Raw genomic sequence first — 27,765 nt, forward strand, 5'->3', positions numbered from 1 at the left:
GTGCTATCACCACCTCCTCCTCCAGGGAGCTCTCCAGGGACAACCCTCCCAGTTCTCTCTTCTGGTGGTCCAACAAAGAATTAGATGTCAGAGCCTCTAGGAGGCTGGGCCAGTGGCCCCCGCAGGTGGTGCATCCCACCGGCCAGCCCAGCACTTGGTCACCCCACCACCGTGCACAGAGAAGACACCATCGGGAATCTGGGAAGCTCCCAGTACCCCGTGGGGGCAGGAGGCCGGGGCACCCCAGGAAGATTCACACGCACGAAGGTTTACAAATCTCCTTTTACTGGGCAGGAGGCTGAGAAAATAACTTATAACAGGGGGATCTCCGGACCCCGATTTCCCCCGAAACAAACCTCAGAGCTGAGGGGGCGGTCTGCGGGGACCCCTGGGGCTTCCGGGGGGGCCTGGGCGTGGGGCGAGACATTCGATCCCAGGCGCGTAGGGGGGCTGGCATGAGGAGAAGGCACCGCAGGTGGTGGAGGGTTCCAGGCTCAGGGGTCCACGAAGGACACCATGATGTAGCGTGTCCCCCGCGTGGTGGGCAGCCCCTCGTGGTAGTGGGTGAGCCGGCCGGGGTGCAGCAGCCCCCAGCCCTTCCGCGGGGACGAGACCACACAGTCATAGCGAAGGAAACGGCAGCCGCCACCCTGGGCAGGAGAGACAGCGAGTGAGGGGAGGACCCGGGAGCCAGCCAGCCACAAGCAGAGTAACTGGAGACCCAGGCGGCTGAGAGGGAGGGAGGGGGCTTGGGGGCAGGGACATGCGGCCAGCAGGCGAAGTGTGTGCATACATGTGCATACGTGTGCATGCATGTTTGTGTGTTTTTGCAAGGTTTGAACCCTGTGCGTGCCCGCCTGTGACCTGCCCTTCCTGCAAATGGACTTCCCTGTTCTTTTCTTTCCTTTTTTTTTTAATTTTTGCTTTTTGCGTCACAGCGATGCTCAGGGGTTATTCCTGGTTCTGCACTCTGCACTCAGGAATTACTCCTGGCAGTGCTTGTGGGACCATATGGGAGGCCAGGGATTGAACCCAGGTCCGCTGCGTGCAAGGCAAACGCCCTACCCGCTGTGCTATCGCTCCGGCCCCCTTCCCTGTTCTTTTCCTTCAGGAGCTAACTGCTGCCTGGGAGGCCCCAGTCCCATAGTGTTTAAGTTCATCTCTTCCCAACTGCTGATTTACTGCACAGACACCGCTGCGTGTCCACGGATGACACGCGGGTATGTGAGCACACACACATGCCCAGCCCATGCACATGTCTGCGCCTGTCCCGGGGCATGTTGGCGGGCCTGGAGGAGCCCAGGGGATGCCTGCAGTGAGGGAGGAGGGGGGATGCGCACCTCATAGTCCTGGCCCTTGTGGTTGAGGGCGACGTTGAGGGTGAAGGTGGAGGAGTCGTGGTGTGGCCGCAGGGAGGGCTGCTCGTCCGGCCGGTAGCGGACCACGAAGTTCATCACCGCCCGGGTCTGTGGGGCGGGAAACCTGAGTTGGGGCAGGCCGGGCTGCGGGGCTCCCTGCACTGCCGGCCTGCAGGGGTGGCACTGACCTTGGTGTGGTACCCAGGGAACAGGCTCTCGGTCATGGGCCCCACGTAGGCGCGCAGCAGCTGCAGCCACTGGTCCTCAAAGCCCACCTGCTTCATGTGGATGTCCACGGTGGGCACGTTCTCGTAGCCGCCTGCCAGCCGCGAGTCCTGTGGGCAGTGGGTGCTGAGCCACGCCCCTCCCTGTGCGCATGCGTGCGCGCGCTGTCTGCCCATGGCTGTGGCTGCTGCGATATTTCCCGAGTGCATGAAAGCAGGCGGGTCACCCCTCTCCCCACTCTCCAGTAGCCCCTCCCGCCTGCAGACCCCCTACCTCGTGCCGGCCCCCGGACCATTGCCCGAAGGCCTCCATCTCCTCCACCAGTTCGTCACACATCTGCTCCGAGAGCAGCGGGAACCAGTAGACGTCGGGGCACGGCTGTGGAAAGGGGCGGGGACACCAGGGTGCTGGGCGGGGTGGGTGCCCACAGAGGGGACCCACAGGAGGAGACAAGTGGGGACGCACCTGTGGGAGCGGCAGGGCTGGGCCAGCACAGAGGGGAGCGGTGTGGATGGGAGCCCCCTCGCAAAGGCCAGGGAAGTACCACAGCCCAGTGAGACAGTTTCCACTCTTTTTTTTTTTCTTTTTGGGTCACACCTGGCAATGCACAGGGGTTACTCCTGGCTTTGCACTCAGGAATTACTCCTGGTGGTGCTCAGGGGACTATATGGGATGCTGGGGATCGAACCCGGGTTGGCCGCATGCAAGGCAAACACCCTACCCGCTGTGCTATCACTCCAGCCCAGTTTCCACTTCCACCCGTGTCATTCCCCCAACACACCGGGGAGACATGGGGGGTGTGCATAAAGTGGGGTGCAGGGGTGTTGTCTGCCAGTGGGTGAAGGCCTCACCTGTTCCACCAGCCCCTCCCCTTCGAGGGCCCGGGTGTAGTTCTCGTGGATATACTGCTCCTTCCAGTCCTGCGGGGGCGGGAAGGAAGCTTGGGGTGGGCTCGCTCGGCCACCTGTGTCATCCCTTGCGCCCAGCCTGGCCACCCTCACCCCCGGGGGTCAGAGCCTGCCCAGGACAGATGTGTGCACATCTGTATCTGTGTGTGCACTTATGTGTGTGTGTCTGCAAGTGTGCATGTGTCATGCGTGCAAGCATATTATGTGGGTCCGTGTGCTTGGATGTCAGTGTACATCTTATTGTTTGCTTTTGTCTTTTTGGGTCACACCTGGGGATGCTCAGGGCTGACTCCTGGCTTTGCACTCAGGAATTAATTACTCCTGGCGGTACATGGGGGATCATATGGGATGCTGGGAATCGAACCCGGATCAGCTGTGTGCAAGGTAAACGCCCTCCCCCCTGTACTATTGCTGTGGCCCCAAAAAATCTCTTCTTCGTTTTGTTTTGTTTGGGGGCCATAGATGGTGGTGCTCAGGCATCATTCCTGGCAGTGCTCCGGGTACCATCTAGGGTGTCGGTGTCAGGACTGAAACCTGGATGGGCCACGTGCGAGGCTAATGCCCTCTCTGCGGTGCAGTCACCACGGCTCTGTGTGTGCATCCTGAGTGCGGGTCCCCCACTCACCACAGGGTTGTCAAAGATCTGCCAGAGGTCCGGGTGCAGGTGGTCAGTGTCGTAGCGGGATGTGGCCAGGAGGCGGCCGAACTCCTGCTGGTTGCTGAGGTGGAGGAAGATGCCCTAGGGGCAGAGGCGGGGCGGATGAGTGGGGGCGGGGTGGGTGCGTGGGGGCGGGGCAGAGGTGGGGTGGGTGTGTGGGGGGCGCACCAGGAGCCCCCAGGGGCTGCCAGCACTCACCTTGTCCCGCAGGCTCTTGCAGAAGGCCATGTCCGGGTCGCTGTCGCTGCTGGAGAACACGTCCCTCTGGCGCAGCTCTGTGCGCAGGGTGTCACCTCGGATCAGGTAGGCCTGGGAGATGTAGGGGACGTTCCACACGCCCCTGGGCGGGGACATGCTGCGGTCAGGTGGGAAGGGGGCGGTGGCGTCCAGGGCCCCGGGACTCTGGGGTGAGGGGTGGGGGGGCTCACACTCGCTTGCGCTGCACCAGCTCCACGTAGTCTTCGGAGCGCGCGTAGTACTCGTCGGGGCTCAGCGCGCCCCAGAAGTTGGACCACAGCTTCCCGTGGCGCGACAGCATGGGTGCGATCACCTTCCTGGGGCAGAGCGGAGGGTGAGGGGGTGAAAGGGTGAGGAATGGGGGGGAACGGGGGAGGGGTGGGCGCGGGTGCAGAACCTGTTCTCCTCGATGAGAATGCGCAGGGTCTGCGGGTGAGTGAGGACCGTGTCTGCGTCCAGGCTGAAGTAGAAGTCACAGTCGGGGTCCTGCCGACAGGCCTCCCTGGAGGGGACAGAGCGGTCGCGTGAGATAGGGGACACAGGACTGGGCACTCTCTGGCCTGGTGCACTCGCAGGGCCATGTTGGGGCCCCGGCACCCCCAACTCACAGGCCCCTTGGGGGACTGGGGGCCGGCTCCCCGACACTCACAGGCCCATGTCCCTGGCCTCCCCGGCGCTCAGGGCCTCTTCAGGCCCCACCAGCTTCACTGCTGAGAAATGGTCCTGGAGCTGCGGCCACGCGGCGGCCACGTGGGGCTCGTGGTGTACCTCCTGGGGACAGAGTGGGGCCAAAGCGGTAAGGGGGCACGGAGCTGGGTGGGAGAGCCGGGCTGGGGTGGGGCGGGGCGGGGCGGGGCGGGGATAGAGTGGGCAGGAGCTGGGGCGGGCAGCTGGGAGCTCAGGTGGGGCGGGGGGAGCTGCGCGGGGCAGGAGCAGGGGCGGGGCAGGTGGGAACCGGGGCAGGTGAGGTGGGCGGGGCTAGTGGGAGCTGGGTGGGGGCGGGACGGTGAGGTGGGTGGGCCAAGGCGGGATGGGCGCTGGGCGGGCACAGAGCTGGGCTGGGGGAAGGGGGGAGCTGGACGGGATGGGTGGGGAACTGGGTGGGTCAGGGGCTGGGCGGGGCGGGAGATGTGGGAGAGTCAGGGGCAGGGGGAGGGCGGAACAGCTGAACAGGGTCGGGGCTGGGCGGGGCAGGGCGGGGCAGGAGCTGGGGGCAGGGGCAGGGTGGGGCAGCTGGGCAGGGCAGGGGGTGGGGCAGGGTGGGCAGGGCATCTGGGCGGGGCAGGGGTGGGCGGGGCAGCTGGGCGGGGCAGGGGCAGGGTAGGAGGGGAGCTGGGACGGGCGGGGGCGGGGCGGGACTCACGCTGTTGTGCAGGAAGAGGGTGACCCTGTCGGGCGGGTAGTCGAGCGTCAGGAGGCGCTGTAGGAAGCGCGGCAGGAACGGGGTGGGCTGCTCCAGGAAGACAGCCAGGAGCACCCGCGGCAGAGCCTGCAAGGCACAGGGGGCGTTCGGGCACCAGCCACCCAGCCGCCCGGCCCCACCCCGGCCCCCGCCTCCCTCCTCACCTGCCCCTCTGGCAGTGGCCTCCGGTCCCGCTCACAGAAGCCGCAGCCGCCCTCTGGGGTCCAGCCGTTGGGGACGTAGTTCCCCAGGTAGTTGAGCTGGAGCTACGGGGGAGAAGGTGGCCAGGGGAGGGCCACGGGGGTCAGCGAAGGCCCCTCTGCTGCTAGCGCGTGGGGGTTTCCCAGTCCCGTCCCCAGGCACCTTGGTGGGGCCGTTCCCGTGGACGACGACAGGAAGCGTGTCGTAGGCCACGTTCCGGATCCGCACGCGGTTCCGATCAAACTTCAACACCACTTCATCTGCGGAGAAAGATGGGCTTCCAGAATCCTCTCCCGCGGCTCCCCGCACGGGGGAGGGGCGCGCAGCCCCTCAGGCTCCCTCACCCCAGAACCACACTGCGGGCCACGACTGCTGAGGCCCTAGCCAGCGCGGTGGCCAGGAACACCGGACCTATGTGCAAGACATAGGAGCGCCTTCCCCCAGCAAGGCCAGCAGTCAGATCCCGGTTCTACCAGGCCTGGCAGCAGAGCGGATGTCTCCCCCACTCCCACCCCGTCCCCACTCCATGGCTGCCCTTCTCTCACCTAAAGCCCCGTTGAGGTTCTGAAAGATCCGGGACCTGTGATCCAGGCCGAGGTTGAGCTTCTCCTGGCAGGGGTGAGATGCAGCGGTTAGTGGGGAAAGGGCAGGGCCGGACAGGTGAGCCTGGGCAGAAGGAAAGCCCAGAAGGAAGGGCCAGGCCAGAGCCCCTGGAGCCCTTCAAAGTTCAGTAGGCGCAGAACAAACGGGTAAGGTACAGCCCCTGACTCCTGGGTGAACACAGCCGCGAACTCCAGTGGCGGCGGTCAGCTCTCCTGGCAAAGATGAGGTGGGCCTGGGACAGGGGGAGGGCCAGGAAGTAGCTGCCCACAGCCCTGTGCGGCCTCACAAGTGTTCCCTCTACCCCTGTCCAGACACACCTAAGAGCTGGGAGCATGTGTGGGGTGGAGGGAGGATCCCCACACACAGGGCAGGAAGGTCACGAGGGGCTTGGAGAACTGCTAAGTCTTCAGAACTGGAACTTCTACAAAATGGCATTGATGGGGTGGGGGGAGGGGAGGTGAAGCGATAGGACAGCCGGGAGGGCGTTTGCCTTGCACACGGTTCCTGGGTTCAATCTCCGGTATCTCGTATGGTCCCCCAGCAACGCCAGGAATAATTTCTGAGTGCAGAGCCAGGAGTAACCTGAGCATCGCAGGGTATGACCCAAAAACTCAAAAAAAAAAAAAACTTTTGATGGTGTTTAGAGAAAGAAAATGCATTGTAGGCCTGGGGGCAGGTTCAGGGGGCTGAACCTGAACGCGCGGGACCTCAGGTTTGATTCCCCAAATTGCATCGAGGGGATCCAGGGGCCAGACTATCTCCAGCCCTTGACATTTTTCTGTGGGTTTTAAAACTATCTGGGGTAGGGCAGACAGTACGGTGGAGATGGCACTTGCCTTGCAGGTGGCTGGCCCAGGTTTGATGCCCCAGTACCCCACAGGGTTTCCTGAGGCCTCAAGGAGTAAGACCTGAGCACCTTCGGGCGTGGCCCCAAACCCCCAGCAAACACAAAGGATGAAGCATCTACAGATGGGGTGGTGGGTTACTTCCCCACTTTTTCTCCTTCCGTCCGATCCTCCTGCCTGCCCGCTCCTACCCGATCCTCCTGCCCGCCTGCTCCTACCCGTAGTCCCGGGTCCAGGTAGAGGCGTGTGTAGAACAGCTGGTCATCATCGTCATCCTTATACTTCCACTGGCGCACAATGCGGTGGATGGTGGGGGCGAAGCCGATGAACCCTGCGGGGCAGGGGTCGGTCAGGGATCGGTTGGCTCCTGAGGCTCTCCAAAGCTCCCCACTCCCTCTCCGGGCAGTCCACACTCCCCCCCCAATCCCACCACTCACCACCAGAGTTGAGGAAGCGCTTCCCCGTGCCCACCTCTGGGTACTGCTCGGCCAGCGCCCACTCGGGCCAGCAGAAGCTCTCCGCGGAGAAGAGCAGGCGGCTGCCGCTCTTCATGAACTTCTTGAGCAGCTCTGAGGGGCTGCCCGCCAGAACCACATCGTAGCTGGGCAGGGAAGGAGGCAAGGAACAGGTGGCCACTAGGAACCTCAGTCTCCTTTCCGGCGCCCCCACCTCCCCTGTTTCCGGTGAGTCCCTTCACCCCTTACCTGTCCACAAACATAATGACCATATCATCCCTGTCCGCATACTTCTCCATTTCCTTCTTCAGCCACCGGACTTTCTGTCCTCCGCCCACAGTGCGAGCCACATCACCTCCTCTCCACTCTTGTCCCAGGCCCAGGGTCTGTCGGGGGTGGACCCGCGGGCCAGGCAGGTCAGGGGAGCCGGTGGGCCCTTTGAAACCAGGCTCCCCATGGGGCCCCAGCCCTCCAGTCTCAGCGAACCCACATCACTTGCTCACCTGCACGGTGTAGTTGAAGAACTCGGCAGAGCGCAGGAAGCGCCGGTAGCCCTCCGTCTCGGTGGTGGCCACGGTGATCACCAGCAGCTTCTCTGTCATCAGCCAAGAATGGGCCCTGGGTCCCCTCCCTCTGTCCCCGCTCCTGTCCCTTACCCGCTTGTTCCACCTTTCCCTAAAACACTTGCCCTTCGGGGGGCAGGATGGGCGACGGCGGGGGTCACCCAGAATGTGCCCCTCGAGGGCGGGATGGGGGGCGGCCAGGTCGCCAGGGGGAGCCTGGAAACCTCCGCTCCGGGTGGGAACCGCGGACCCACGTGGCGCGCAGGGCGCATTTTTCCTCCACAGCTCGCCCTGGGCGCGCGCCGGGCCCGTCCCGGCTTCTCACCTGGGTTGACCGGGTCGCCGGCCCGGGGACGGTCCGACGTCGAGCTCGCGGGAGACGGCGGCAGAACCAGCAGCAGCAGCAGCAGCAGGAGGCGGCACCCCCGGCCCGGGAGAGCCATGGCGGGGTCGGGGCGCCACGGAGGGGCTCAGGGACGGGGCCCGGGCGCGGCGCGGGCTCCGCCCTGGAGACGAGGCGCGGCGGCTGGGTCCCGGCGCGGCTCACCCAGCGAGGACTGTGCGGGGCGCTTGGCTGGGGGTCCGGCCGGCGATCGGCCGCCCAGGAGGACTTTGATCGGGGTCAGCGGGCCCACGGGACACACGAGGAAACCGAAACCTGAGAGGGGAAGTGACCCTCTGCGGGTCCGGCGGGACACGGAGGCGGGTCTTCGCCACCGCCCAGCCCGGAGCCGCCGGCGGAAAACCCGAGGGCGCAGCGGGGGCGCGCGGGGCGGGGACGCGGCGGCGGGCGGCGAGGCACGACGCCCAGACGTCTGGGCCCGGGAGGGCGCGAGGCTGAGCCCTGGGCTGAACGTCCCCCCACGAACGTCTCGGATTGCCAGCTCGGCCCTGCCCACTTTCCAGGGTCCGGCCCATCGTCTCTCCTGCGCCAGGGACAAGCTGGGTGGGGCGGTGGGCTTTGTGATCATAGCGTCTCCAGAAGGTCCCCCCCAAAATATGTCGTTTCTCGCACCACCTCTTTAAAACACCTATTTTGGGGGAGATGCAGCTGAGGGTGCGCGTTCGCGCAAAGCACCCAGCTCCACTAAGGCCGGAAGTCGACTTGCCCTTATCAAAGATGGCGGGAAAGCGTTCTCGTTTCCAAGGGAACAGTCTATCTAGAGTGACCGCTGCGAGTTGCTCTGCGCACGCGCAGGAATCCACGCATCCGGAAGTGATGCTGCCCGGACCCGGTCCGGGGCTTTAGCGCGCGTGCGCGGTGGGCTTTTCCCCCGCCGCTGTGTTGTGGCTATGGTGGAGAAGAAAACTTCCGGTAGGTGAATTGCTTTGGGTACGGTTGGGGTCCTGCCGCCCCAGCAAATCTGAACCTGGTCGAGAATAGCCTCACTTATTCGTCTGAAATCTTTTCCCCCGCGCCTCCCTTGGGTACAGGCGTGGGACACGGCCCTAAGTCGTACTGTACGTTTCCTGGATGCGGTTCCCCTCTGGGCGCCGGGACTGGGGAAGAAAATTCATCCTTCCCTCCGTCTGCTGGGTTTCGGGGAGCAGGGCCGACTCGCCGGCCTTGGCATTGCAGAGTGATGCGCACTCTGGGAGCGGGGCCGACTCGCCGGCCTTGAAATTGCAGAGCGATGTGCGCTCTGGTAAAAGGATGCGATGCATGTGGTACCCAGCAGCAGCCGCGCGGCCGAGGGGATGAGGAAGGGCTGGAGGGCACCTAAATGCTCGCCTTGCAAGTCGAGTTACACCTTCGCTCCTGCAGACTCGAGGGAACTCGTTCCTGGCAGCGAGGAGCGCAGGAGCAGAGGCAGGAAAGTGTAGACCAAAGGGGAATAAATCTGGGGGGTCAAATCTTTTTTTTTTTTTTCTTTTTGGGTCACACCCGGCGATGCTCAAGGGTTACTCCTGGCTCTGAACTCAGGAATCACTCCTGGCGGTGCTCAGGGGACCATATGGGATGCTGGGATTTGAACCTGGGTCGGCCTGCATGCAAGGCAAATGCCCTACCCGCTGTGCTATCGCTCCAGCCCCCTGGGGTCAAATCTTAAAACCGTCCATGGGGTCTTTTCCTTTTCTTCTTTTTATCCGGTGTAGGGGATCGAACCCGAACTTCAAACAGGCAAGCAGCCTACCCCAGATGCCCATCCGTGGCTGCATTTGGGGATCGAAATGAAAGCCTTTGATTGCAAGCAGCAGTTTGCAAACACAGGGAAACAATGTGTTTGTGTAAAATGAAAATTCATGCGCCCTCACCCCCACACACATTCAGTAACAGAGGAAGAAGGGTGCTTTTTTTGTCTGGGGGGTGTGGCCAGGGAGATGATCACACAGGGTGGTGCTTAGGGTTTATTCCTGGCTCTGCACTCAGGGTCACTCTCAGTGCTGGGGAATCACATGGGATACTGGGAATTGAATGTAGGTTGGCGTTGTGCAAGGCAAGTGCCTTACTGGGTCTACGATCTTTTGGCCCAGAAGTAGGGGCTCTTAAAGGCAAAAATCAAAGCAGACAGGGGTGGAGGGGGGCAGCTTGGGCCTGACTGACAGCAGGCTCCTCCCAGCAAGGTTTCAGGTCTCAGTCTCACTAATTCAGTCTTAGGAGGGCTCTAAGGGAGAGGAGCTCCTGACCTTTTGTTTTTCAGAAGAAGTGACACCAACAGAGATGGGTTTGAAAGCCAGGTTCAGGGCTTGCAGAGGCATCGTGAACGGTTTGGGGAAAGACACTCCAGGAAGGCCTTCACTGTGCAGTTTGAGCCATGTGGGAGGGCAGGGGAGAACTGGGCAGGGCTTTCCCACTGAGTGATGACTTTGTTTTTTGCTAGGTTTTACTTATATTTTGGGGGCGGGGAGGTGAGGGCTCACATCCAGCGGTGCTCAGGAACGAGTCCTGGATCTGCACTCCAGGATCACTCCTTAGGGGCTCAGGGGACCAAATGGGATGGCGGGAATCTCCCTAGGCCCGGTGTGAGCTAGGCAAGCACCCTTCCTGCTGAGGTATTGCTCGGACCCCTCAGCTCCATTGTTCTCTTTTAGAAAAGGCAGTTATGGGGGCTGGAGCGAGAGCACGCAGCTAACCTGGGTCTGGTCCCTGGTAAGGGTGAAAAGGTTTCACGTATGAGGAGAGTACAGAAGATGCCTGTGACTGGCACTAGGGCTGCTAGGATGGTTTCCTACTAAGAAATAGTTGTTGAAGGCATTTTGTGGGGATGTGGTGGAAATGGCAAGGGCACAGCAGGATCACTCCAGAGCCTGCCAGGAGTGATCCCTGAGCACAGAGCCAGAAGTAAGCCCCGAGCACTGCTAGGTGTGGCCCAAAACAACCCCCACCCAAAAAATAAAAGGCACTTCTGGCTTCAGTGCACAAGAGGGACCCCCACCCCAAGCAGCTCTGTCCCCCATAGAACATTCTAGAAGGATGAAAATGCTCTTAATCAGCATGGATTCCTGCTGGAGCTACTAGGAATACCATGTGGCAGTGAACGCTCGAGCCACCTCTAGTCCGTTTTCCGGCCCTAGCTCCCCCTCGCTGATGCGGGTGGTGCAGAGGTCAGAAGTTGGAACATCAAGGTCAGGGTGCCCAGCAGTGTGGCTCCTCGTTCCAGGGCCATCCCTTGGGCTGTGTTCACGCGTAGTGAAGGGCAAGGGTCTCAGCTTATTCCTCCCTTGTCCTGCCGGTGACAGGCCTTAGGATGGCATGCACATTTCCTGCCGCATGAGGCAGTTGCTGCCTCAGTGTAGACACAGGACGGTGGGGCTGGTTAGGAAGGTTTCCACACGTCCAGGTGGGAAGCGATGAGACGAGTTGAGTGTTAGGATGCTGCTCAGCCACCTGGTCTGCATCTCCCCCTCTAGAGATCTCTGTCCCTCTCCATCAGACTCCCAAGGCTGATTTTCTGTAGACACTAGGCTGGAGCGATAGCACAGCGGTAGGGCATTTTGCCTTGCATGCGGCCAACTTGGCCGACCTGAGTTCGATTCCTCCACCCCTTTCGGAGAGCCCGGCAAGCTACTGAGAGTATCTCGCCCGCACGGCAAAGCCTGGCAAGCTCCCCGTGACGTATTCGATATGCCAAAAAAACAGTAACAAGTCTCACAATGGAGATGTTACTGGGCCCGCTCGAGCAAATCAATGAACAACGGAGGACAGTACTACAGTGCTACAGTGTTTGTCTGGAAAGTACTACTAAATACTGGAAAGTACTTGAAGGTCAAACCCTTTATTGGTGGGGGGAGCCACACCCCGCGGTGCTCAGGGATCACTCCTGGTGGTGCGAGGGGGTCCATATGCGGGGCCGGGATTGAAGTTGGCTCCACCCGAGCAGGTGCTTTTCACCGGGGCACTGTGAACTGTCCCTTTCCTCGTGCATTCTATGGATGCTGTTGACTCACTTGAGTCCCCGCCCCGCTTCCCACGGCAGGTTCTGGCATTTGCTGGAAGCCGGGAGACAGCTTGGCACGTGGAAGGGAGGTGGCAGGAGGCAGCTATCAAGAGCAGGTAGTTCCGGCTTGGAAATGTGCCCCAGTCACTTATCAGCAGCGTGAACTCTGACCTCTGAACTTCAGTGAACGTGGCTGATATAATGATGCTATCTCAGGGTTGTGGCAAGGGTTAAAGGGTTCCATCTATGGGGCTGGAGAGATTGTAGGCAGGGAGGGCCCTTGCCTTCCACACGGCCCACTCAAGTTTGACCCCCAGCATCCTACATGGTCCCCACAAGCACTGCTAGGAGTAATTCCTCAGTGCTGAGCCAGGAGTAAGCCCTGAGCACCGCCAGGTGTACCCCCCCCCCAAAAAAAAGATTCTGTATATGCAGAGTACAGAAAGTGACCCGTGACTGGTGCCAGTGCTGTTAGGATGGTTTCAAGCACTAAGGAATACTTGTTCCAGTAAATAAGTATTGGGGCTGAAGTGATAGTACAATGGGTACGGCGTTTGGCAAATGGCCAACCTGGGTTCGATTCCCAGCATCCCATATGGTCCCCTGAGCACTGCCAGGAGTAATTCCTGAGTGCAAAGTGAGGAGTAACCCCTATGTTTCGCTGGGTATGACTGTCAAAAAGAAAAGAAAACAAAACAAAACAACAAGTATTTTTTGGCACATTGCAGGGATGTTCTGGGCGGGCAGCCACGTGGGTGGGAGCATAGGTTGCCTTGTAGAGCCCTGGGAACCCTTGAGCACCGTGCTAGGGAACCCGAAACCAGAGGGGAAAAAACCCTGATAAACATCTGGCAATGGAGAGAGAAGTTGAGAGTGACTTCTGGACTCTGGGCTGGGTGTCGGCAGTGACACATTCTGCCACTACGGAGGCACAGAAGGGGACACGTGCCTGAGTGCCTGGGGTCTGCAAGGCCCGTTTGCATGGCGTCCTGGGAGGCAGGGAAGCCCAGGTGGGAAAGACCTTGAGGCAGAGGGACCTCCACACCTTGGGAGGTGGAGGGTGCAAATGCAGAAACTCTCCACCAGGGGGCGCCCGTCAGTGGGGGTTGTTGGGGGGGGGGGGGCGGGGGCTGCAGCTCAGGTCTGCCCGGTGCCTCTGGAGCCTGTGCCCACCTTCCCCTCGGCCAGAACCGGTTGGCTGCGGGCTGGGGTGCAGACGCAGGTGAGGAAGTGAAGTGGAGAGATGCAGAGAGTCTGTGGGGTTTCTGTGCAGGCCAAAGCCCCCGGGAGGAAGCGGCCCCACTGGGGAGCAGCCTGGGAGCTGCAGGGTTTGGGGGAGGCGGGGATCCACGTGGCCCACGCTGTGTGAGGGGGAGCGAAGGTACCCCGCAGGGCCCCAAGCTGCCTGGGCTTCCACCTGCCCGTCCGCACGCTCTGCCAGTGACTTTTTTTTTTTTTTTTTTTTTTTTGCTTTTTGGGTCACACCCAGCGATGCACAGGAGTTACTCCTGGCTCTGAACTCAGGAATTACTCCCAGCGGTGCTCATAGGGGATGCTGGGAATCGAACCCAGGTCGGCCACATGCAAGGCAAATGCCCTGCCCGCTGTGCTATCGCTCCAGCCCCGCCCGTGATGTTTTGCATGGCTGGGTGTGGGACGGGGCGCAGGGAAGGTGGTGGGGGGGGAAGATACGGAACCCAGGGCATGGGGACTTGGGTAAGGGCAGAGATCTGGGGACCTGCATCCCCTCCCCCCCACTACTCAGAGCCAGATTCAGCCCGCCATGCCCCCGCCCCGCCCCCTGTCTAGTTCGCTCCCAGGACCCTGGACAGCGGCGGGTGCTGGACCGCGCCGCCCGGCAGCGCCGCATCAACCGGCAGCTCGAGGCCTTGGAGAATGACAACTTCCAGGACGACCCGCACGCGGGGCTCCCCCAGCTAGGCAAGAGGCTGCCACAGTTCGACGATGACGCAGATACCGGTGAGGTGGGGGCAGGGACGTTGACCTATGGGGCCCTCCCGGGGCCGCCGTCAACGCTGGCATCAAGCCCCAGAATTGGGTTGTGGGGATGGAGGAAGGCAGGGAGGGGGCCGAAGCCTCGGGGATCATGAGGTTGGGAATGGACACGCGGGTCATCGGGAAATGAGGTAACCAGCTCCCCCCACCCCCTGCTAGGGAAGAAAAAGAAAAAAACGCGGGGGGACCATTTCAAGCTGCGATTCCGCAAAAACTTCCAGGCCTTGCTGGAGGAGCAGGTGAGGGGCCGCGGGGGAGCCTCGGCGTGGGCCCAGGGGGCGGGGGTGGGGGCGCGTGGTGGATTCTACCACTGTGTCCTGCAGAACCTGAGCGTGGCTGAGGGCCCCAACTATCTGACCGCCTGTGCCGGGCCCCCCTCGCGGCCCCAGCGCCCCTTCTGCGCCGTCTGCGGCTTCCCCTCGCCCTACACGTGCGTCAGTTGTGGCGCCCGTTACTGCACCGTGCGCTGCCTGGGCACCCACCAGGAGACCAGGTGAGCCAGCATCCCTGAAGACCGCTCCCTCCAACTCCCCGAGCTCCCCACGACTCATCCAGGCCTCTGCCTGCAGGTGCCTCAAGTGGACTGTGTGAGCCAGGCAGCGCACCCGCCAAAGGACAGACTCCCCGGGAGCCTGCACCCTGTGGGGGAGCCTCACCGCGACCCCCCCCCCCCCACACCCCCCCCCCCGTGGGGGTGCACTTGTAATAAAAGGTTTGGAGCAGAAGCGGCCTGCTGGGTCACGTGGAGGGGGCCGGGGCGGGGCTCACTGCCGGCTCCACCCTGCTCCAGGTACCCTAGGGGTTCCCTGAGCAGGAGGTGTGTCCCCTCCTCCCACCCATTCCCGCTTTCAGGCCTTTCTGGCTTCTTAGAGGTGTCTGAGACGGTGGTCTGGTCTGGTCTGGTCAGGATGTGGGGGGCAGGGACCAGGGTGCGGTGGGTAGGGACCAGGCGTGAGGAGTCCACCTGCTCTGTCTTTGGCTTCTGGTTCTCAGCCCCTGGGGACCAAGCACTGTATCCCCAGCACCACCTGCTGCAGGTGGGGGGGGTGGTTTCAAATAAAATCCAGAAGGTTCCGTGGTGGGTGGGAACAGTGATCCTCCAGAGGCTCCTGTCAGGGTTCTGGGGCTTCGTCTCGGCACCTTGTAGGGGGGGCCCGCCAGCCCGAAGCGCGAGAGCGCCTGGAGTTGAGACTCGGCAGGGGCCTGTGTCACAGGCTACCTTTGCTGCCTGGGTCTTAATGAGATCCAGCGAAGCTGAGGACAGGCCCCTTTGCACGCCCTTCTCCCCACTTTGGGGCACTTTCTTGGGTGGACGCAGCCCCTCACAGGTCTTCTTGAGGAAACGCACGCTTCCTGCGCAGCCCTGCCCTGGACAGGCCTGAGGGCGGAGCAAAGGCTGTCAGAGCATCCTGACGGCCAGCAGCACCAGCAGCTCCTGACCAGCGTCCTTCCGTTGTAGAGGAGTGTCTGTCCTCTGCACTGGGTCTGGGCAGAACAAGCCCCTGAGATACCAGAAACTTCGTAGGGGAATAGCAGATGCCCAGGCACAGAGTAGGTCTGGCCACCAGCGGGGAGCTTGGCACCGGGACAGAGTGGTGGGCGAGTCCTGCACAAAGACAGATTATGGGGCATGAGGGGAATGGGGGACATTGGGGGAGGGTCGTGGGCATGGTGAAGGGACTGGTGTGAGAATACTGTATACCGGAAAGAAGCTCAGTCATAAATATCTTTGTAATTCATATGATTCAACATCATATGAATGTTGTTTGCCTTGCACGCGGCGGACCTGATCGACCCGGGTTCAATTTCTCCACCCCTCTTGGGAGAGCCCGGCAAGCTACCAAGTGTATCTCGCCTGCAGGGCTAAGCCCGGCAAGCTACCCGTGACGTATTCAGTATGCCAAACACAGTAACAAGTCTCACAGTGGAGACGTTACTGGGCCCGCCCGAGCAGAGCAAGTCGATGAGCAACAGGAGGACAGTGACAGTGATAATTAAACAAAATAGAAACAAGCCCCCGTGGCAGCCGGCTGGCCCCACAGCTGGAGGGGAGTGGCCACCCGATGACCTGCTCCCAGGCTCCCCTGAGGGGCTGAGGTGTGGCTGCCAGGCGAGGCCAGGTCTCTGTCCGTAGAATCCCTGACCTTCAGATCCCAGACGTGTCGTAAAACTGCTGCGTGTCGGGACGGGATGATGCGTCTTGTGTTTCCCCCAGCCTGTGGGTCCTGCCCGGCACCCTGTGCTCACTGTTCTTGGGCCTGTTGGACTGTCCACTTCCTGTCTCCACCCTGTGCCAGGCCAGGCCTCCTGAACCTCCTCCCTGCCTCCTTCTGGCCTTGTTCCCTGCCCCAGTCCCCCACCCGCCCAGTCTCGGGCTGCGACCTCTGGAACATCTGGCAGATTGTTGGGTACCGCCAGGCCCCTGGTGAGAAACGCTGCTGTGGCCCCCATCTTCTCTATAGCAGAGGACAGCGACCAGGGAAAGGCATGACATGACATGTTAGCCGCTTTCACGGACTGCTGCAGGTGGAGGTGGTCACTTCCTAGTTGGAGTCTCAGCCCCTGCCCCTTGGTGACCACCACACAGAACCACGTGCAGCCCGCCATCTCACTGGATGAGACTGTCCGCAGGTGATGCGGAGGGGACAGGTGATCCCAGTCAGCCCTTGCCTGGCTTAGAACCAATCCAGACTTTGTACCCCTGAAGAGTTCACGATAAAGTTTATTGATGCGACAATGATGCAGACTCCTAACACGGGATACTGCAGCTCCTTACTGCCCAGAGCCCGGGTCCAGAAGTGGGGGGGGGGGGGGGGGGGGGAACTGGCTGTCCACTCCTGGCAATCTGGGCTGAGTTCTTGCGAGGTGCATTCTTGGCCCAGGAGGATGCCCAGGACCAGGCGGAGCAGGCGGGGCCTGGGCGGGGCCTCTGGGTGCTGGGCGTGGTCTCTGGGCATGGGCAGGGCCAGAGCACCCCTGTGGCTCTGACTGGTGGCGGGGCCTGAGCCTGACCCAGCCCGGCTGCCCGAGTCCCCAGGGCTGTGGCATGGAAAGGCGATGGGGTCCATGGGCCAGGCCACTACACGTACGCATTTTTCCCGTACTTTCCAAAGCTGCTGTCCACGTCGTCAACGGAGGCCGCGGGCCGCAGACGGGTGTTGACGCTGGCACTGGGCTTGGTCGGGGGCTTGTAGGGCAGCCAGGTCCTGTGGGGAGAGGGGGCTACGGGTTAGCGCCAAGTGCTGCCGCCCGGCCCCACTGCCCGGCCCATGGCACCTACTCACCTGGCGGGGGCCACCTCATCCTCCGGGGCACAGCAGCAGTTGACCCCAAGACAAAGGCCACCGAGGATGGACATCAGCGAGGCGCTCCAGCCCAGGTAAAGGGCCGGGCCCAGCTCGTACCTGGAGACAAGGGCGGGCAGGCTCGGGACCAGACTCGGGGGCCACCCACAGTCCACCCCCACCCCCAGCGGCACCCCCACACTCACTTGGTTCCAGGGTACAGGGGGTCAAAGAATTCCCGGGTGATGTTGAAGGCGTACCAGGAGATGGCCACCATCCCACAGAAACCTGCGGCAGCTGGTGTTAGGGAGCTGGGAACGGGCCCTGTCCAGATCCTTCCCTTCCCCTCTCAACTCCAAACCACCATCCTGGGGTCCGTGGCACCTCCTGCCCCAGGGGACACCTGTCTGTTCCCCAACTGGTCTGCTTGGTCCCCGCTCCTCATGGGCCGCTGCGTGTCTCCCACATCTGGAGCCGGGTCCAGCTACCCTGGCCTTGCAGGCTTGTGGGGGCAGGCCAGGGTGAGGGTTGAGGGAGACTTCCCAGACCCTGTGTGCGGGACGTCTGGCCTAGTCCTCCCTGCCAGGCTGGAAGTTCGAAGCCAGACACCCCTCACCACTACCAACGATCCATCCCCCAGGAAACACGCAGAGTCTGGGGAAGGGGGGAGAGGGGGTGGGCAAGCACTAGGAGGACAGGGCATTACCAGCCAGGATGTGGAGGACCCCGGCGGTGGCTGCCAGCTTGGCCTTCCTGGAGAGCACATCGCTCCCCACGGTGGTGCAGCGCAGGCCCGGCACGCCGAGGAGGAGGCCCAGGAAGCCCAGGAGGATGGCGGTGATCATGAGTGCCCGGCTGGCCTGGAGGTACCCTGCGGGGATGTGGCCATGGGTCCCCAGGCCTGGGCAAGCCCGCCTCTGCACAGGAGCCCCAGCCCCACCTGGCACCCACCTCCACTCCAGGGGTGCCATGTTCCCCACTGCATGCTGTTCACCTGCAGCCTGGTCTCTACCCACCAGACATCAGCAGCACTGGCCCAAGTGGCCAGTCCAGTGGACACACACTGTCACATGCCCACAGAGGGCCCCCCTTCTCCCTCCCACTCTGCTGGGCTCCCTCACTCGACTGCCAGCAGGGGGCAGTGGTGGGCTCTGGTGGCTGGGCCAGTGCCCGTAGCCACTCTAGTTCTCGGGCTTTCTGCACCTCGGTTTCCCTTTCTCTGGAGCAGGGGGTGGACAGCACTGGGCCCCCTTCCTGCTCCCCCTTCCCCTTCTCTGGAGGCTGCCACGCGCTGCCAAGGACCTTGTACCCCTTTCGGGGGTGGGGCAGGTTTCGGTGCTGAAAGGGAAAGGCTGGGTCCCTGCCAGGAGAGTGACAAGTGGCGAGGAATTGGGGGGGGTAGGGAGGAGGGACAAAGTTCTCCGGGAGCACGTTCTCACTCCTGGCCACGCCCTCCAGGGTCCCTGTCCTGTCAGGCCCGGCCACGCCCACACCCAGGCTCTGCATGGGGAGTGCAGGAGCACTGCGGACGGAGTGCTGAGCAGTGTGGGCTGCAGTCAGCACCCGCCAGGCCCAGCACCTCTGTCCTCTGATACGAAAGTGTCCTTTCATGCTCCCCCATCCCCACCGGGCTGTCCTCTCTGTGCATGTGCCCTCTCAGACCCTGCACTGAGGCTGGGGGCATGGGGGAGGGAGTGGGATGGTAGCTTCTGAGGTGGCCACCCACTTCTGGCCACCAGACCCAAGTAGGGGAGCTGTCTGGCCAACTGGGGTGAGGGTGCCTTAGTCCTGAGGCTGCCTCAGGAGTGGGGATTGTGGGTGCAAGAGACACTCCCACCTCTGCATATATACACACACCCTATACCCACCCCCCCCAACACACACCCCCTCCACATACCCACACCCCCCCCAGACCATGTAACCGCTTAGTGTATGCCCCTCACCCTGGCGGGGGGTCGACCCCAGGGTCTCCCCTGCCGAGCCCCGCCGGACAGCCTCTGTTCCCTCCAACTGCCCAGAAGGGCATGGAGCCACACTGGCAGGATTCCTGGTTACCCCTCTCTGGCCGACGGGGGCAGACAGCAAGAACCATCAGGAGGATGGAGAGCAGGCTTGGGAGGGGCAGGAAGCAAGCGACCCTCAGGCCAGCAGCCACAGCTCCAGGGCCCCAAGAGCCTCACAGAACCCAGCACCTGTGCCCAGGAGCGCCCAGCCTCCCCGACAGCAGATGACGCGACAGGAGTTCCCCTAAAAACATTGGCTCCCTGGCAGCGAGCCCGACGCCCAAGGTAGTGGCCAGACTGTGTACTCTTCAACCCCACAACTAGAGTGAGCCAGTCCCAGACTGAAGAGCTAAAGCAGAAGGGGAGCAGGGACAAGGAGCAGTTGGTGGCCCTGAGAGCCCCACCTCCATCCCACGGGACCCCTGGGGCAGGCCCAGAGCAGGGAACAGCAGGTGTAGCAGAGCCTGGTCCGCCCCGGCAGCCACACAGACCAGGGGGCAGAGGGCAGGGGCCCACGTGCAAGCAGGTGCCTGAGCCGTGGGGGCCCCCCGTCCCAGCCCGCCCCCTGGCCCTCGTACCGGACAGCGCCAGCAAGGACGGGAACTCGCGGCAGTTGTACACGCCCGTGGAGTCCGTGGCACAGCTGTACCAGAGGTTCTCGAAGATGGTGCTGGTGGTGATGACGTTCCCGTGCACGGTGGACACCCGCCACTGGCTGTGTGGCAGGGTCACCCCCAGCATCAGCAGCCCCAGTGCACCCAGGAAGTAGCCCAGGGTCTCCACTGCCATGGACATGGTGGCAGGTGGCCCCCAAGAGGGCGTGGGCAGCAGGGGCCCCGGGGCCGCCTGGCTCCTGGGCGAGCCCTCGCCGGCTCTGCCGCGCTGCGGGGCGGTCTGGAGAATGAGCCGGGAGCGTGGCAGCTGCTGACCGGGAGATGGAGGGAATAAACGAAACGGCCAAAAGTCCACCCCCTCCCCCGCCTCCTGGCCGCCCCGGCCTCCCCGCCCCAAGAGGGTGGGGGGCAGGACTTGCCCGGGTGTGACTAACGGATGCAGCCAGGAGGGGGCCCCCCATGGGAGGCCCTGGGAGCCAAGGGGAAGCGTCTGTCTCTGACTCAGCTTTCACTGGGGGCCTGGGAATAGTCGGGGGGTACTCCAGCAGGGGATGGTTCGGGGGCATGTGGTCACCCCTGCTGGGAGGGTGGGCAGAGCGTTGGGAGAAACCCGGAGCCCCAGGTCTTCAGACTTTCTGGTCCCAGAGAAAGGTGCAGAGGACTCCATAGCCTTGGGGTCCAACCAGCCCCTCCATTTTGCACGAAGTCGGGGGGCAGGGGATGGAGGGGGAAGCTTGTTCCTGCCGGGAAACTCGTGCACCACCAGCAGCCTGCGGGCACAGGCGACAGAACCCAGGTGACACTGCCCACTCGCCCGCAGGCCTCTGACGTGAGGGCCCTGGCCTGATCCAGGGGCAGGTTCGGGGCGAGGCCAGCTGGTTGCTTCCCTCTGACTGGCCCGTCCCTGCCCCCCAAGACTGAAGGTCCCCTTGGTGGGGTGATCTTTGACTCTCGGCGTGGTCCCGAGGGGAAAGCACGGCGAGGATGAGAGCCTGCAGTTAATCTCCACTGTGGCCACTTATCGCATGTGTCACTCCCCTTATTAATGGTGATGATTAGGAGCCTCTGTGTCCCCGCCCTGAATGCAGGGCCAGCACCTGTCGTGGCGTCGTGCAGGGGTGGTCCATGGCCAGGGTGCAAGTGTGGGGCCACTCGCCCCCACCCCCATCCCAGGGCCCACGCCCAGGCTGTGCCAGGTTCTCCCCGGGCATGTGCAGCCGAGACTGGGCAGCTACATGGGTGCCCCCCCGCCCCTGGCTGTGGAACGCACGGTATGCGGGCGCCCGCGGCCCACACGGAGCCTGGCACGGGCGGGATGGGGGCCGCACAGCCTCCCACCAGCCAGCCAGCCAGCGTCCAGGGTGTCCTGGCTTCCTGGCCTCCCCCCGCCCGAGCCCCCCTCCCGAGGACAGGGGAGGAGGAAGGCAAAGACGCAGGAAGACAAAGGGAGGGAAGGGCGGGGGTTCTGGAGGAAGCGAGTGGGGGCCCCGGGTGTGGAAAACTCCACGTGCAGAGCAGCAGCTGAGTGGGTCAGAGGAGACAGCAGTGGCCGCGCGCCCGTCCCACCTCCGACCTCTCAACTCGCCCAGGGGCCGGGCCGCGTGGCCCCGCAGCTGCCCGGGGCAGAGGGGAGGAAGGAAGGGTGTGGGGTCGGGAGCCCGCCGCAGCCTGCAGGCCAGGGGGCAGAGCGCCCGGCTGGCCAGGAGCCCGGGAGGGTGAGGAACCTGCTGCTTCCTCCGCCTCCCAGCCAACGAGACGGGCGCACACGCCGACACACACATGCACGCCTGAGTCCAGAGCCGGTTTATTACACTCATCCCAAGGACATGGTTTGGGGCCCCAGGGCAGGGCGCAGGGAGCGGAGGCTGAAGCCAGCGGGGACAGACAGGCCCCTCGGAGTGTCCTCCTGGGCTCCCACGTGTCCCTGGGCAGAGGCGGGGCGCCGTCCGTCCTTCAGGGTTTGGACTTGGAGACAGCGAGTCCGATGAGTCCAGCCAAGCCCGCCACGCCCAGGGCCATGCCTCCGACAATGGCCATGCCCACCAGGCCATCTGGGGAGGCAACGGGATGGTCAGGGGCCTGCGGGGAAGGGGCGGGGGGCGGGGGGCGGGGGGAGGGGGAGGGGTCACCTTTCTTCATGGCCTTGTCGATGAGCCGCTCCAGTTCTTTGGCCTGGTTGTTCTGGGGCTCCGTCTGCAGCAGCCCGCGGACGTACTTCAGGGCCTTCTCATATTCCTAGCGGGGACACACACGCAGACCCCGGGATCTGTGAGCCGCCTTCCGGGCTCCACCCAGCCGAGTAGAGTCCATAAACAACCCCACTGTGTGGGGGTGATAAGCCGGGGGAGATAACAACCCACGGCACGCGGCTGCACCCCAACCCTGACATCATCTGCGCCCCACACCCCCGGCACCTGCTCCCTGCCTCTCACCTCCTCTCGTCACCTCGCACCCTGGGCCCCGCCCCCTCCCCAGCCTACTGCTCTGTCCAGCCCTCCTGCTGACCGGGGCTGGACCTGGGAGGAGAGAAGGTGGCACGCAGGGCACTATGCCCCCAGAGGTGGCAGTTGAGGGGCCGCTCTGGGCCTCACCTTGAGGCGGTAATTCCCCACGGCCAGGTAGAAGACGTAATCCCGCTGCTCCTCTTTGCTTCCCTTGGGCAGCAGTTCTGGGGAGGGGGGGAACGGGACAGATAAGAGGGTGAGAACCTCTTTACAGCAGACACCCCAACACCCCAGTGTCCCGACAGCCACTCAAGGGCCCCCGAATGTCTGCCACGTTCCTGAGAGCCGTGCACAGCCCCGCCGGCGGAGGAAACCCCCTTCCCTCCCCTCTGGGAAAAAGGGCACACAGACGCCACCCTCCATGAGGCTGCCCAAGTGACCCCACCTGACCCCACCTTAACTCGACAATTTCCCAGAAGCGTGTGTGTTTGGTTGTGCCTGGCTGGGCTAGAACTGGTGGTTAAGTGGTTCTGCAGGTGTCTAAAATTTCCCCCGTGTTTGTGCTCTGGCCTGCCCTAGACAGACGACACCGGGCAATCGCTTCCACAGCTGTGCCCGGGAGCCCTGCTGCAGCTAAGGACACGGCATGTGTGCGATCTTCCTCCATTTCCTCGAGGAATCCTTTACTCAAACACACGCAGTGCCCCCTAACCACAGGACCCAAAGAGGGAACGCTTAGGAAGGAGGGTGGCTGGCAAACGCGGATCCCCTTCCCAAACTAGCAGGAAGCAGAATTGGACAAATGGGGGCGACTCCCCAACGAACCAAGTAGGCTGCCAAAGCAAAAGCACCATCTCTATTAGCTCACAGGTTTGGGGGGGCTGTCTCTGGGGGGCTGTCTCTTGACGTCTGCCCAGCCGAACACCAGAAAAGGTGTCCAAAGGCTGCTGAATAAGCAACACGCAGGGCCAGACTGTTCCAGCCCCGGGGCTGGTCCCATGAGGGAGCGACCTTAAGACAAGCTGCTCTCCTGGTGGGCCACCAGACTAGGCAAGTCCCGTGGGACTGCCAGCCGGACTGTGGGACAAAACAATGACGGAGGAGGCCGGCAGACCGGGTGGGCGAAGCCAGGCTAAGTACAGCCCTTTGTTGTGCGTGTTTATACAGGAAAAGCGGAGTGAGGGTCTGCGGAGCCCCCGCCTCACCCTCCAGCAGGGCGATGCCTTTCCGGATGTCCTCGTTGTACTTGCTCCGCACCAGGCACCAGGCGTACTCGAACTGCGTGCTCTTGGACACGGCACCGGCGGCCTGCTCCGACTGAAACTTCTTTTCGAACTTCTGCAGTGGGGGAGTTGAGGTGTCATTTGCAAGGGACGGGGCCTCCCATCCCTATTTCCCTATTCCCCGAGCTCGAGCTCAGCTCGCTGCATCCCGGGGGGCAATCCCCTGGGGCCCTCCTCCCCCCTCGTGGCACTGGGCGGAGATGCCACCTGGTGGCGGCTCCAGGCACGGCTCCCGGAGCAGCTGACCGCGGCCAAACAGTAAACACGCTGTCAGAGCAGCTCAGCACCAGCCCCCGCGCCGCCCCACCCCACCGGGCCTGGACCGGCCCTCCTCGCAAAAACGGGCATAAAAATAGCGCTCACTTTCTAGGGCGGGCTAAGCGCTCGCTCGGGGCAGTGAAATTCTCGGGTTTTCGTTACCCCTCCCCCGCCCCGCCCTCCGCGGGGGGCGCCCAGGACAGTGCCCTGACCGCGTCACTCTGGCACGGACCTGGACCGATAGGTTCCCAGGTCAGGCTCTGGCGCGAGTCCGAGACTCAGTGCCGCAAGAAACTACAACTCCCATCGGCCTGTGCGGCACAGGGCAGCCTCGCGCGGAGGTCGGGCGCGGCAGGGGCCGCTGGGAGTCGTAGTTCGGTTTCGCTCTCGGGGCTGATGCTGGGTAGAGGGCTTGGCCCCTGCCCGACTCTCCCACACCCCGCCCGTCCGAAGCGTCCCTTTCCCTCCCTCCACATCTGGCCTCACCACCAGGTCGTCCACAGACACCAGTTCGTTCAGCACGGCCTCCATGGCCGCCACCCCGCAATCCTCACACCTCAGACACTACTGTGCCTCTGTTTCCATGGCCTACTGGCAGGGGCGGACGGCTACTTCCGGCGTCCGGCGGAAGCAGGCCCCCTCCCCTGCACAGAGCCAATCGCCTCGCGCAGCAGGTGCTAAGCCCGCCCTCACCGAAGGGCACGCCCCGCCCCTTCCTTCTCACAAAGTCAGCGGCGAGCCGGTGCGCGCATGCTCAGACCGGGCGGCCTCACCTGCAGTGGCCCACTCTGGTGCCACAGACCCTCTCTATAGCCGCCGCCCTGTATGTCGTCTCTCTCCATCTGAAACAAGTCTGAGGCTGGGTCTTAGTGACTGGCCTCGGGACAGGAAATGGCCGAGTCTGACGGAGAACTGGGCCTGCTCACATAATTTGGGGGCCAGTAACCTTGCGCCCATTGTCCGTCCCTCCCGCTCGGCTCCCAGAAACCAAGGACCCTGCAGGCTCCGTGACGCCCCAGCTCCGGCGAGGAGGTCTTGACTAGGAGCAGGGTTTCCAGGGGCTTAGCCGATTCTGGGAGAGGAGGGGGCGCTGCTAAGCACGGCAAAGAAAAGGGAGTCCACGGCGGGGAGACTGCACGGGCATGTCAAGAAAAGCCGTCGGCCCTTTCTTTGCAAAGGTCCCATCCTGCGACTATAGCATCCCCGAACGGTCTGCATGTGCGGGAGATGAAATGGCAGAGTACAAGCTCCTTTCCCCTTCAACCACAGTGCTCCAGAACACACTAGAAGGGAGGTCTCAGGAGGGTGGAGACTGTATCTCACATATCTCATTTATCCCCACTCCTCCAGCTCTAAGGGTGAATGCTCGGGGAAATAGATGTTCTGGTTGTTTTTTTTTTTTTTTTTTGGCTCTTCAGGTCACACCGGTGATCACAGGGGTCACTCCTGGCTCTGCACTCAGGAATTATTCCTGGCGGTGCTCGGGGGACCATATGGGATGCTGGGAATCCACCCGGGTCGGCCACGTGCAAGGCAAATGCCCTACCCACTCTGCTATAGCTCCAGCCCCAATAACCTAGTTTTTTGTTTTGGGGCCATACCGGCAGTGCATAGGAGTTAATCTTGGTGCTCAGGGGACCATACTGATACAGGCAGATATATAAGGAAAGGCTCTTGGCAATGAAACTCAAAACTTCTGGGAGGAAAAAATTCTAAGGCTGATTCACCCTGTGGATACGATAAGACCTTGAGAAGCAACAGACCCTGAGGAGATTGGACCCCTCCCCATGAAGAAAATTCTTTGAATACCCTAGCTTTAGTGATTCAGTTTAAAGAAGACCATCACCACTCCCAACCTCCCTGGTAACCTCCTTAGCAACAGACTTTTACCAGGAAGAAGCCCCACATGGGGGCAGGTTGGAGAAACCCTATAAAAGCCACCTTGAGCACATGTGATGCCAGAGCACATGTATCGCCAGCATCTCCCCTCTGGAGATGTGCACTTTCATGCTTTCCTGTCTAATATTCGGATGTGTCTAGGGGCTCTCTCCGCCCTTGGAGAAGCCCGTGTTCTCTCGAGTACGTTACTCTGTCTCTCTCTTACTCTCTCTCCCTCCATACCTTCAAAAAAAAAAACCCCAAATAAAATCTATTTCACTGCTTGTCTCCTCCTGAAATTCTTTTCTGTGAGTTGAGACAAGAACCCAGTAACTCTGGGTCACAGATGGCAGAGGCGGATGGGGAGAAAGTGACCATCTATCTCCTCCTCGCTTCACATAAGTCATCCGTGGGCCCACCGACATCAATATAGGATGCCGGGGACTGAACCCTGGGAAGGAAAAGTCCTACCCAGTGTGCTATCGCTGAAGCCCCAATACTTGTTGAGTGAACGTGAAACACTGCACAAGCGGATGGTACCAACAACAGAGATTTATCACCCAAAAATCTTCCCAGTTTGCAAGGCCCTTTATTTATTTATTTATTTATTTATTTTTTTGCTTTTTGGGTCACACCTGGCAATGCTCAGGGGTTACTCCTGGCTCATGCACTCAGGAGTTACTCCTGGTGGTGCTCAGGGGACTATATGGGATGCTGGGAATCAAACCCGGGTCGGCCGCGTGCAAGGCAAACGCCCTACTCGCTGTGCTATCTCTCCAACCCCTGCAAGGCCCTTTAATTCTCCCCCCCCCCACCCCACCACCACCAATTTTAATAAATGGCCTCGTGAGTCTAATTGGAAAGCTGTTCTCTGTTTGGCCTGGATGGCGGGAATGCTTTGTAGTTTATTTATTTTGGCTTTTTGGGTCACACCCGGCGATGCACAGGGGTTACTCCTGGCTTTGCACTCAGGAATTACTCCTGGCAGTGCTCGGGGGATCATATGGGATGCTGGGGTTCGAACCCGGGTCGGCTGCATGCAAGGCCAATGCCCTACCCGCTACCAATGCCCTACCTGTACTACTGCTCCAGCCCCGATGACGGGAATGCTTTGGATCTGAGACGTTTCAGTTCAGCAGCTGGCTCAGTGAACACCTAGGTCGAATCCAGGAGAAAAACTAATGATCCTGGGGCTGGAGAGATAGCACAGCACGTAAGGCATTTGCTTTGCACGCGGCCGACCCAGGTTCGATTCCCAGCATCCCATATGGTCCCCTGAGCACCGCCAGGAGTAACTCCTGAGTGCACAGTCAGGAGAAACCCCTGTGCATTGCCAGGTGTGACCCAAAGAGCAAAAATAAAAAATAAAAAAAAACTAGCGATTCTGCAAGGAGTGAGCCCTGAATTCTGGCTGGGCTGTGAGGTAACAGAGAGGCTTGGCCGCACGTGCGTGAAGATGGAGAAGCACACAGGCTCAAGACAGAGGGCGAGTTCTGACGCCATGCGGGCAGGATTTCTGCCCGGTCACCTCTCGGGTGGCCAGTGCATCTCACTCTCTTGTATTCCTGCTGGAGCTCTTGGCATATGCCCGGCATGCGGCAAAAACTCCACTGGGGCTTGCTTAAATGTGCATCCACAGGGAACATGAACTCAGGGGCTTCCCACTGTGCCCAGAAGAGGTCCAAGTCTCAGCCACCACCTGGGACACACGGATCTGAAGATGTGCCCATCGCTGCCCAACTGTTTGTTCACTATCAACTATAGGTGAGTCACTGTCCACTCTGCCTGATGACTGCATTCCACTGGCTCATCCCTCCCCCCGCCCAGCTCACACCAGGGTCAGAGCGATCTTTGGGGACACAACTTCCCAGCATGGACCCCCTGTCAGGACTCCCCACCGCCCTTCCCACAAACTGGGAAAGTTCATAGCGCCGCCCCCCTGCACCTCCATAGCTGTGCAGATTTACAGGCAAATCACAGCTCTCCAATCTCCAGTCAACCCTTTGCCTCATCTCTCCCCCTTTCTTGGCTGAACCCCTGCCCTGCAGGCCACCTTCCACCCCTGCAACCCTCCCCACTGGCAGTTCGCTCCATCAGGCACATTCCCAACCCCCTACCCCTGCCCCCCCCCTTGACTCACTCATTCCCTTG

At 62.0% G+C, this 27,765-nt stretch overlaps 4 protein-coding genes across 4 annotated transcripts; 1 reads left to right on the plus strand and 3 right to left on the minus strand.

Moving 5' to 3' along the window:
• Window positions 1–264: 264 nt before the first annotated feature.
• PLOD3 (procollagen-lysine,2-oxoglutarate 5-dioxygenase 3) lies at window positions 265–8,350 on the minus strand. Its single transcript, XM_056108195.1, has 19 exons — window positions 7,781–8,350; window positions 7,396–7,487; window positions 7,142–7,278; window positions 6,875–7,038; window positions 6,656–6,768; window positions 5,535–5,598; window positions 5,152–5,249; window positions 4,953–5,054; window positions 4,750–4,875; window positions 4,036–4,157; window positions 3,784–3,888; window positions 3,578–3,703; window positions 3,348–3,489; window positions 3,117–3,230; window positions 2,435–2,503; window positions 1,857–1,961; window positions 1,547–1,693; window positions 1,341–1,466; window positions 265–650 (listed from the first exon to the last, which is right to left on the minus strand). Exons 1-19 carry the CDS (start codon window positions 7,896–7,898, stop codon window positions 495–497), a joined length of 2,226 nt encoding a protein of 741 aa, XP_055964170.1. The 5' UTR covers window positions 7,899–8,350; the 3' UTR covers window positions 265–494.
• Window positions 8,351–8,610: 260 nt separating this feature from the next.
• Window positions 8,611–14,542, plus strand: ZNHIT1 (zinc finger HIT-type containing 1). Its single transcript, XM_056108200.1, has 5 exons — window positions 8,611–8,770; window positions 13,644–13,814; window positions 14,010–14,089; window positions 14,174–14,343; window positions 14,420–14,542. The coding sequence occupies exons 1-5, from the start codon at window positions 8,749–8,751 to the stop codon at window positions 14,439–14,441; spliced, it is 465 nt and encodes a 154-aa protein (XP_055964175.1). The 5' UTR covers window positions 8,611–8,748; the 3' UTR covers window positions 14,442–14,542.
• Window positions 14,543–16,929: 2,387 nt separating this feature from the next.
• On the minus strand, window positions 16,930–20,095 carry CLDN15 (claudin 15). Its single transcript, XM_056108198.1, has 5 exons — window positions 19,716–20,095; window positions 17,841–18,005; window positions 17,341–17,422; window positions 17,135–17,254; window positions 16,930–17,056 (listed from the first exon to the last, which is right to left on the minus strand). Exons 1-5 carry the CDS (start codon window positions 19,930–19,932, stop codon window positions 16,930–16,932), a joined length of 711 nt encoding a protein of 236 aa, XP_055964173.1. The 5' UTR covers window positions 19,933–20,095.
• A 1,443-nt stretch (window positions 20,096–21,538) lies between these two features.
• On the minus strand, window positions 21,539–24,381 carry FIS1 (fission, mitochondrial 1). Its single transcript, XM_056108201.1, has 5 exons — window positions 24,223–24,381; window positions 23,401–23,533; window positions 22,343–22,419; window positions 21,881–21,986; window positions 21,539–21,802 (listed from the first exon to the last, which is right to left on the minus strand). Exons 1-5 carry the CDS (start codon window positions 24,265–24,267, stop codon window positions 21,705–21,707), a joined length of 459 nt encoding a protein of 152 aa, XP_055964176.1. The 5' UTR covers window positions 24,268–24,381; the 3' UTR covers window positions 21,539–21,704.
• Between the last annotated feature and the right edge of the window lie 3,384 nt (window positions 24,382–27,765).

Source organism: Sorex fumeus, unplaced genomic scaffold, assembly GCF_029834395.1.
Source record: "Sorex fumeus unplaced genomic scaffold, SorFum_2.1 ptg000199l, whole genome shotgun sequence".
Taxonomy (NCBI): Eukaryota; Metazoa; Chordata; class Mammalia; order Eulipotyphla; family Soricidae; genus Sorex; species Sorex fumeus.

Excerpts from the sequence above, each read along its gene's own strand:
- CLDN15 (XM_056108198.1), bottom strand. The coding sequence starts at position 19,932 with ATGTCCATGGCAGTGGAGACCCTGGGCTACTTCCTGGGTGCACTGGGG. Across the intron at positions 17,255-17,340 it reads CCCCTGTACCCTGGAACCAA|GTACGAGCTGGGCCCGGCCC; the intron begins GTGAGTGTGGGG and ends CCTTGTCTCCAG. Across the intron at positions 17,057-17,134 it reads GATGAGGTGGCCCCCGCCAG|GACCTGGCTGCCCTACAAGC; the intron begins GTGAGTAGGTGC and ends CTCTCCCCACAG.
- ZNHIT1 (XM_056108200.1), top strand. The coding sequence starts at position 8,749 with ATGGTGGAGAAGAAAACTTCCG. Across the intron at positions 8,771-13,643 it reads GGTGGAGAAGAAAACTTCCG|TTCGCTCCCAGGACCCTGGA; the intron begins GTAGGTGAATTG and ends CCCCCTGTCTAG. Across the intron at positions 14,344-14,419 it reads GGCACCCACCAGGAGACCAG|GTGCCTCAAGTGGACTGTGT; the intron begins GTGAGCCAGCAT and ends CTCTGCCTGCAG.
- PLOD3 (XM_056108195.1), bottom strand. The coding sequence starts at position 7,898 with ATGGCTCTCCCGGGCCGGGGGTGCCGCCTCCTGCTGCTGCTGCTGCTG. Across the intron at positions 3,231-3,347 it reads GCAAGAGCCTGCGGGACAAG|GGCATCTTCCTCCACCTCAG; the intron begins GTGAGTGCTGGC and ends CTCTGCCCCTAG. Across the intron at positions 2,504-3,116 it reads AGATCTTTGACAACCCTGTG|GACTGGAAGGAGCAGTATAT; the intron begins GTGAGTGGGGGA and ends CCGCCCCCGCAG.
- FIS1 (XM_056108201.1), bottom strand. The coding sequence starts at position 24,267 with ATGGAGGCCGTGCTGAACGAACTGGTGTCTGTGGACGACCTGGTG. Across the intron at positions 23,534-24,222 it reads TGTCTGTGGACGACCTGGTG|AAGTTCGAAAAGAAGTTTCA; the intron begins GTGAGGCCAGAT and ends CCCCCACTGCAG. Across the intron at positions 22,420-23,400 it reads AGGCATCGCCCTGCTGGAGG|AACTGCTGCCCAAGGGAAGC; the intron begins GTGAGGCGGGGG and ends CCCCCTCCCCAG.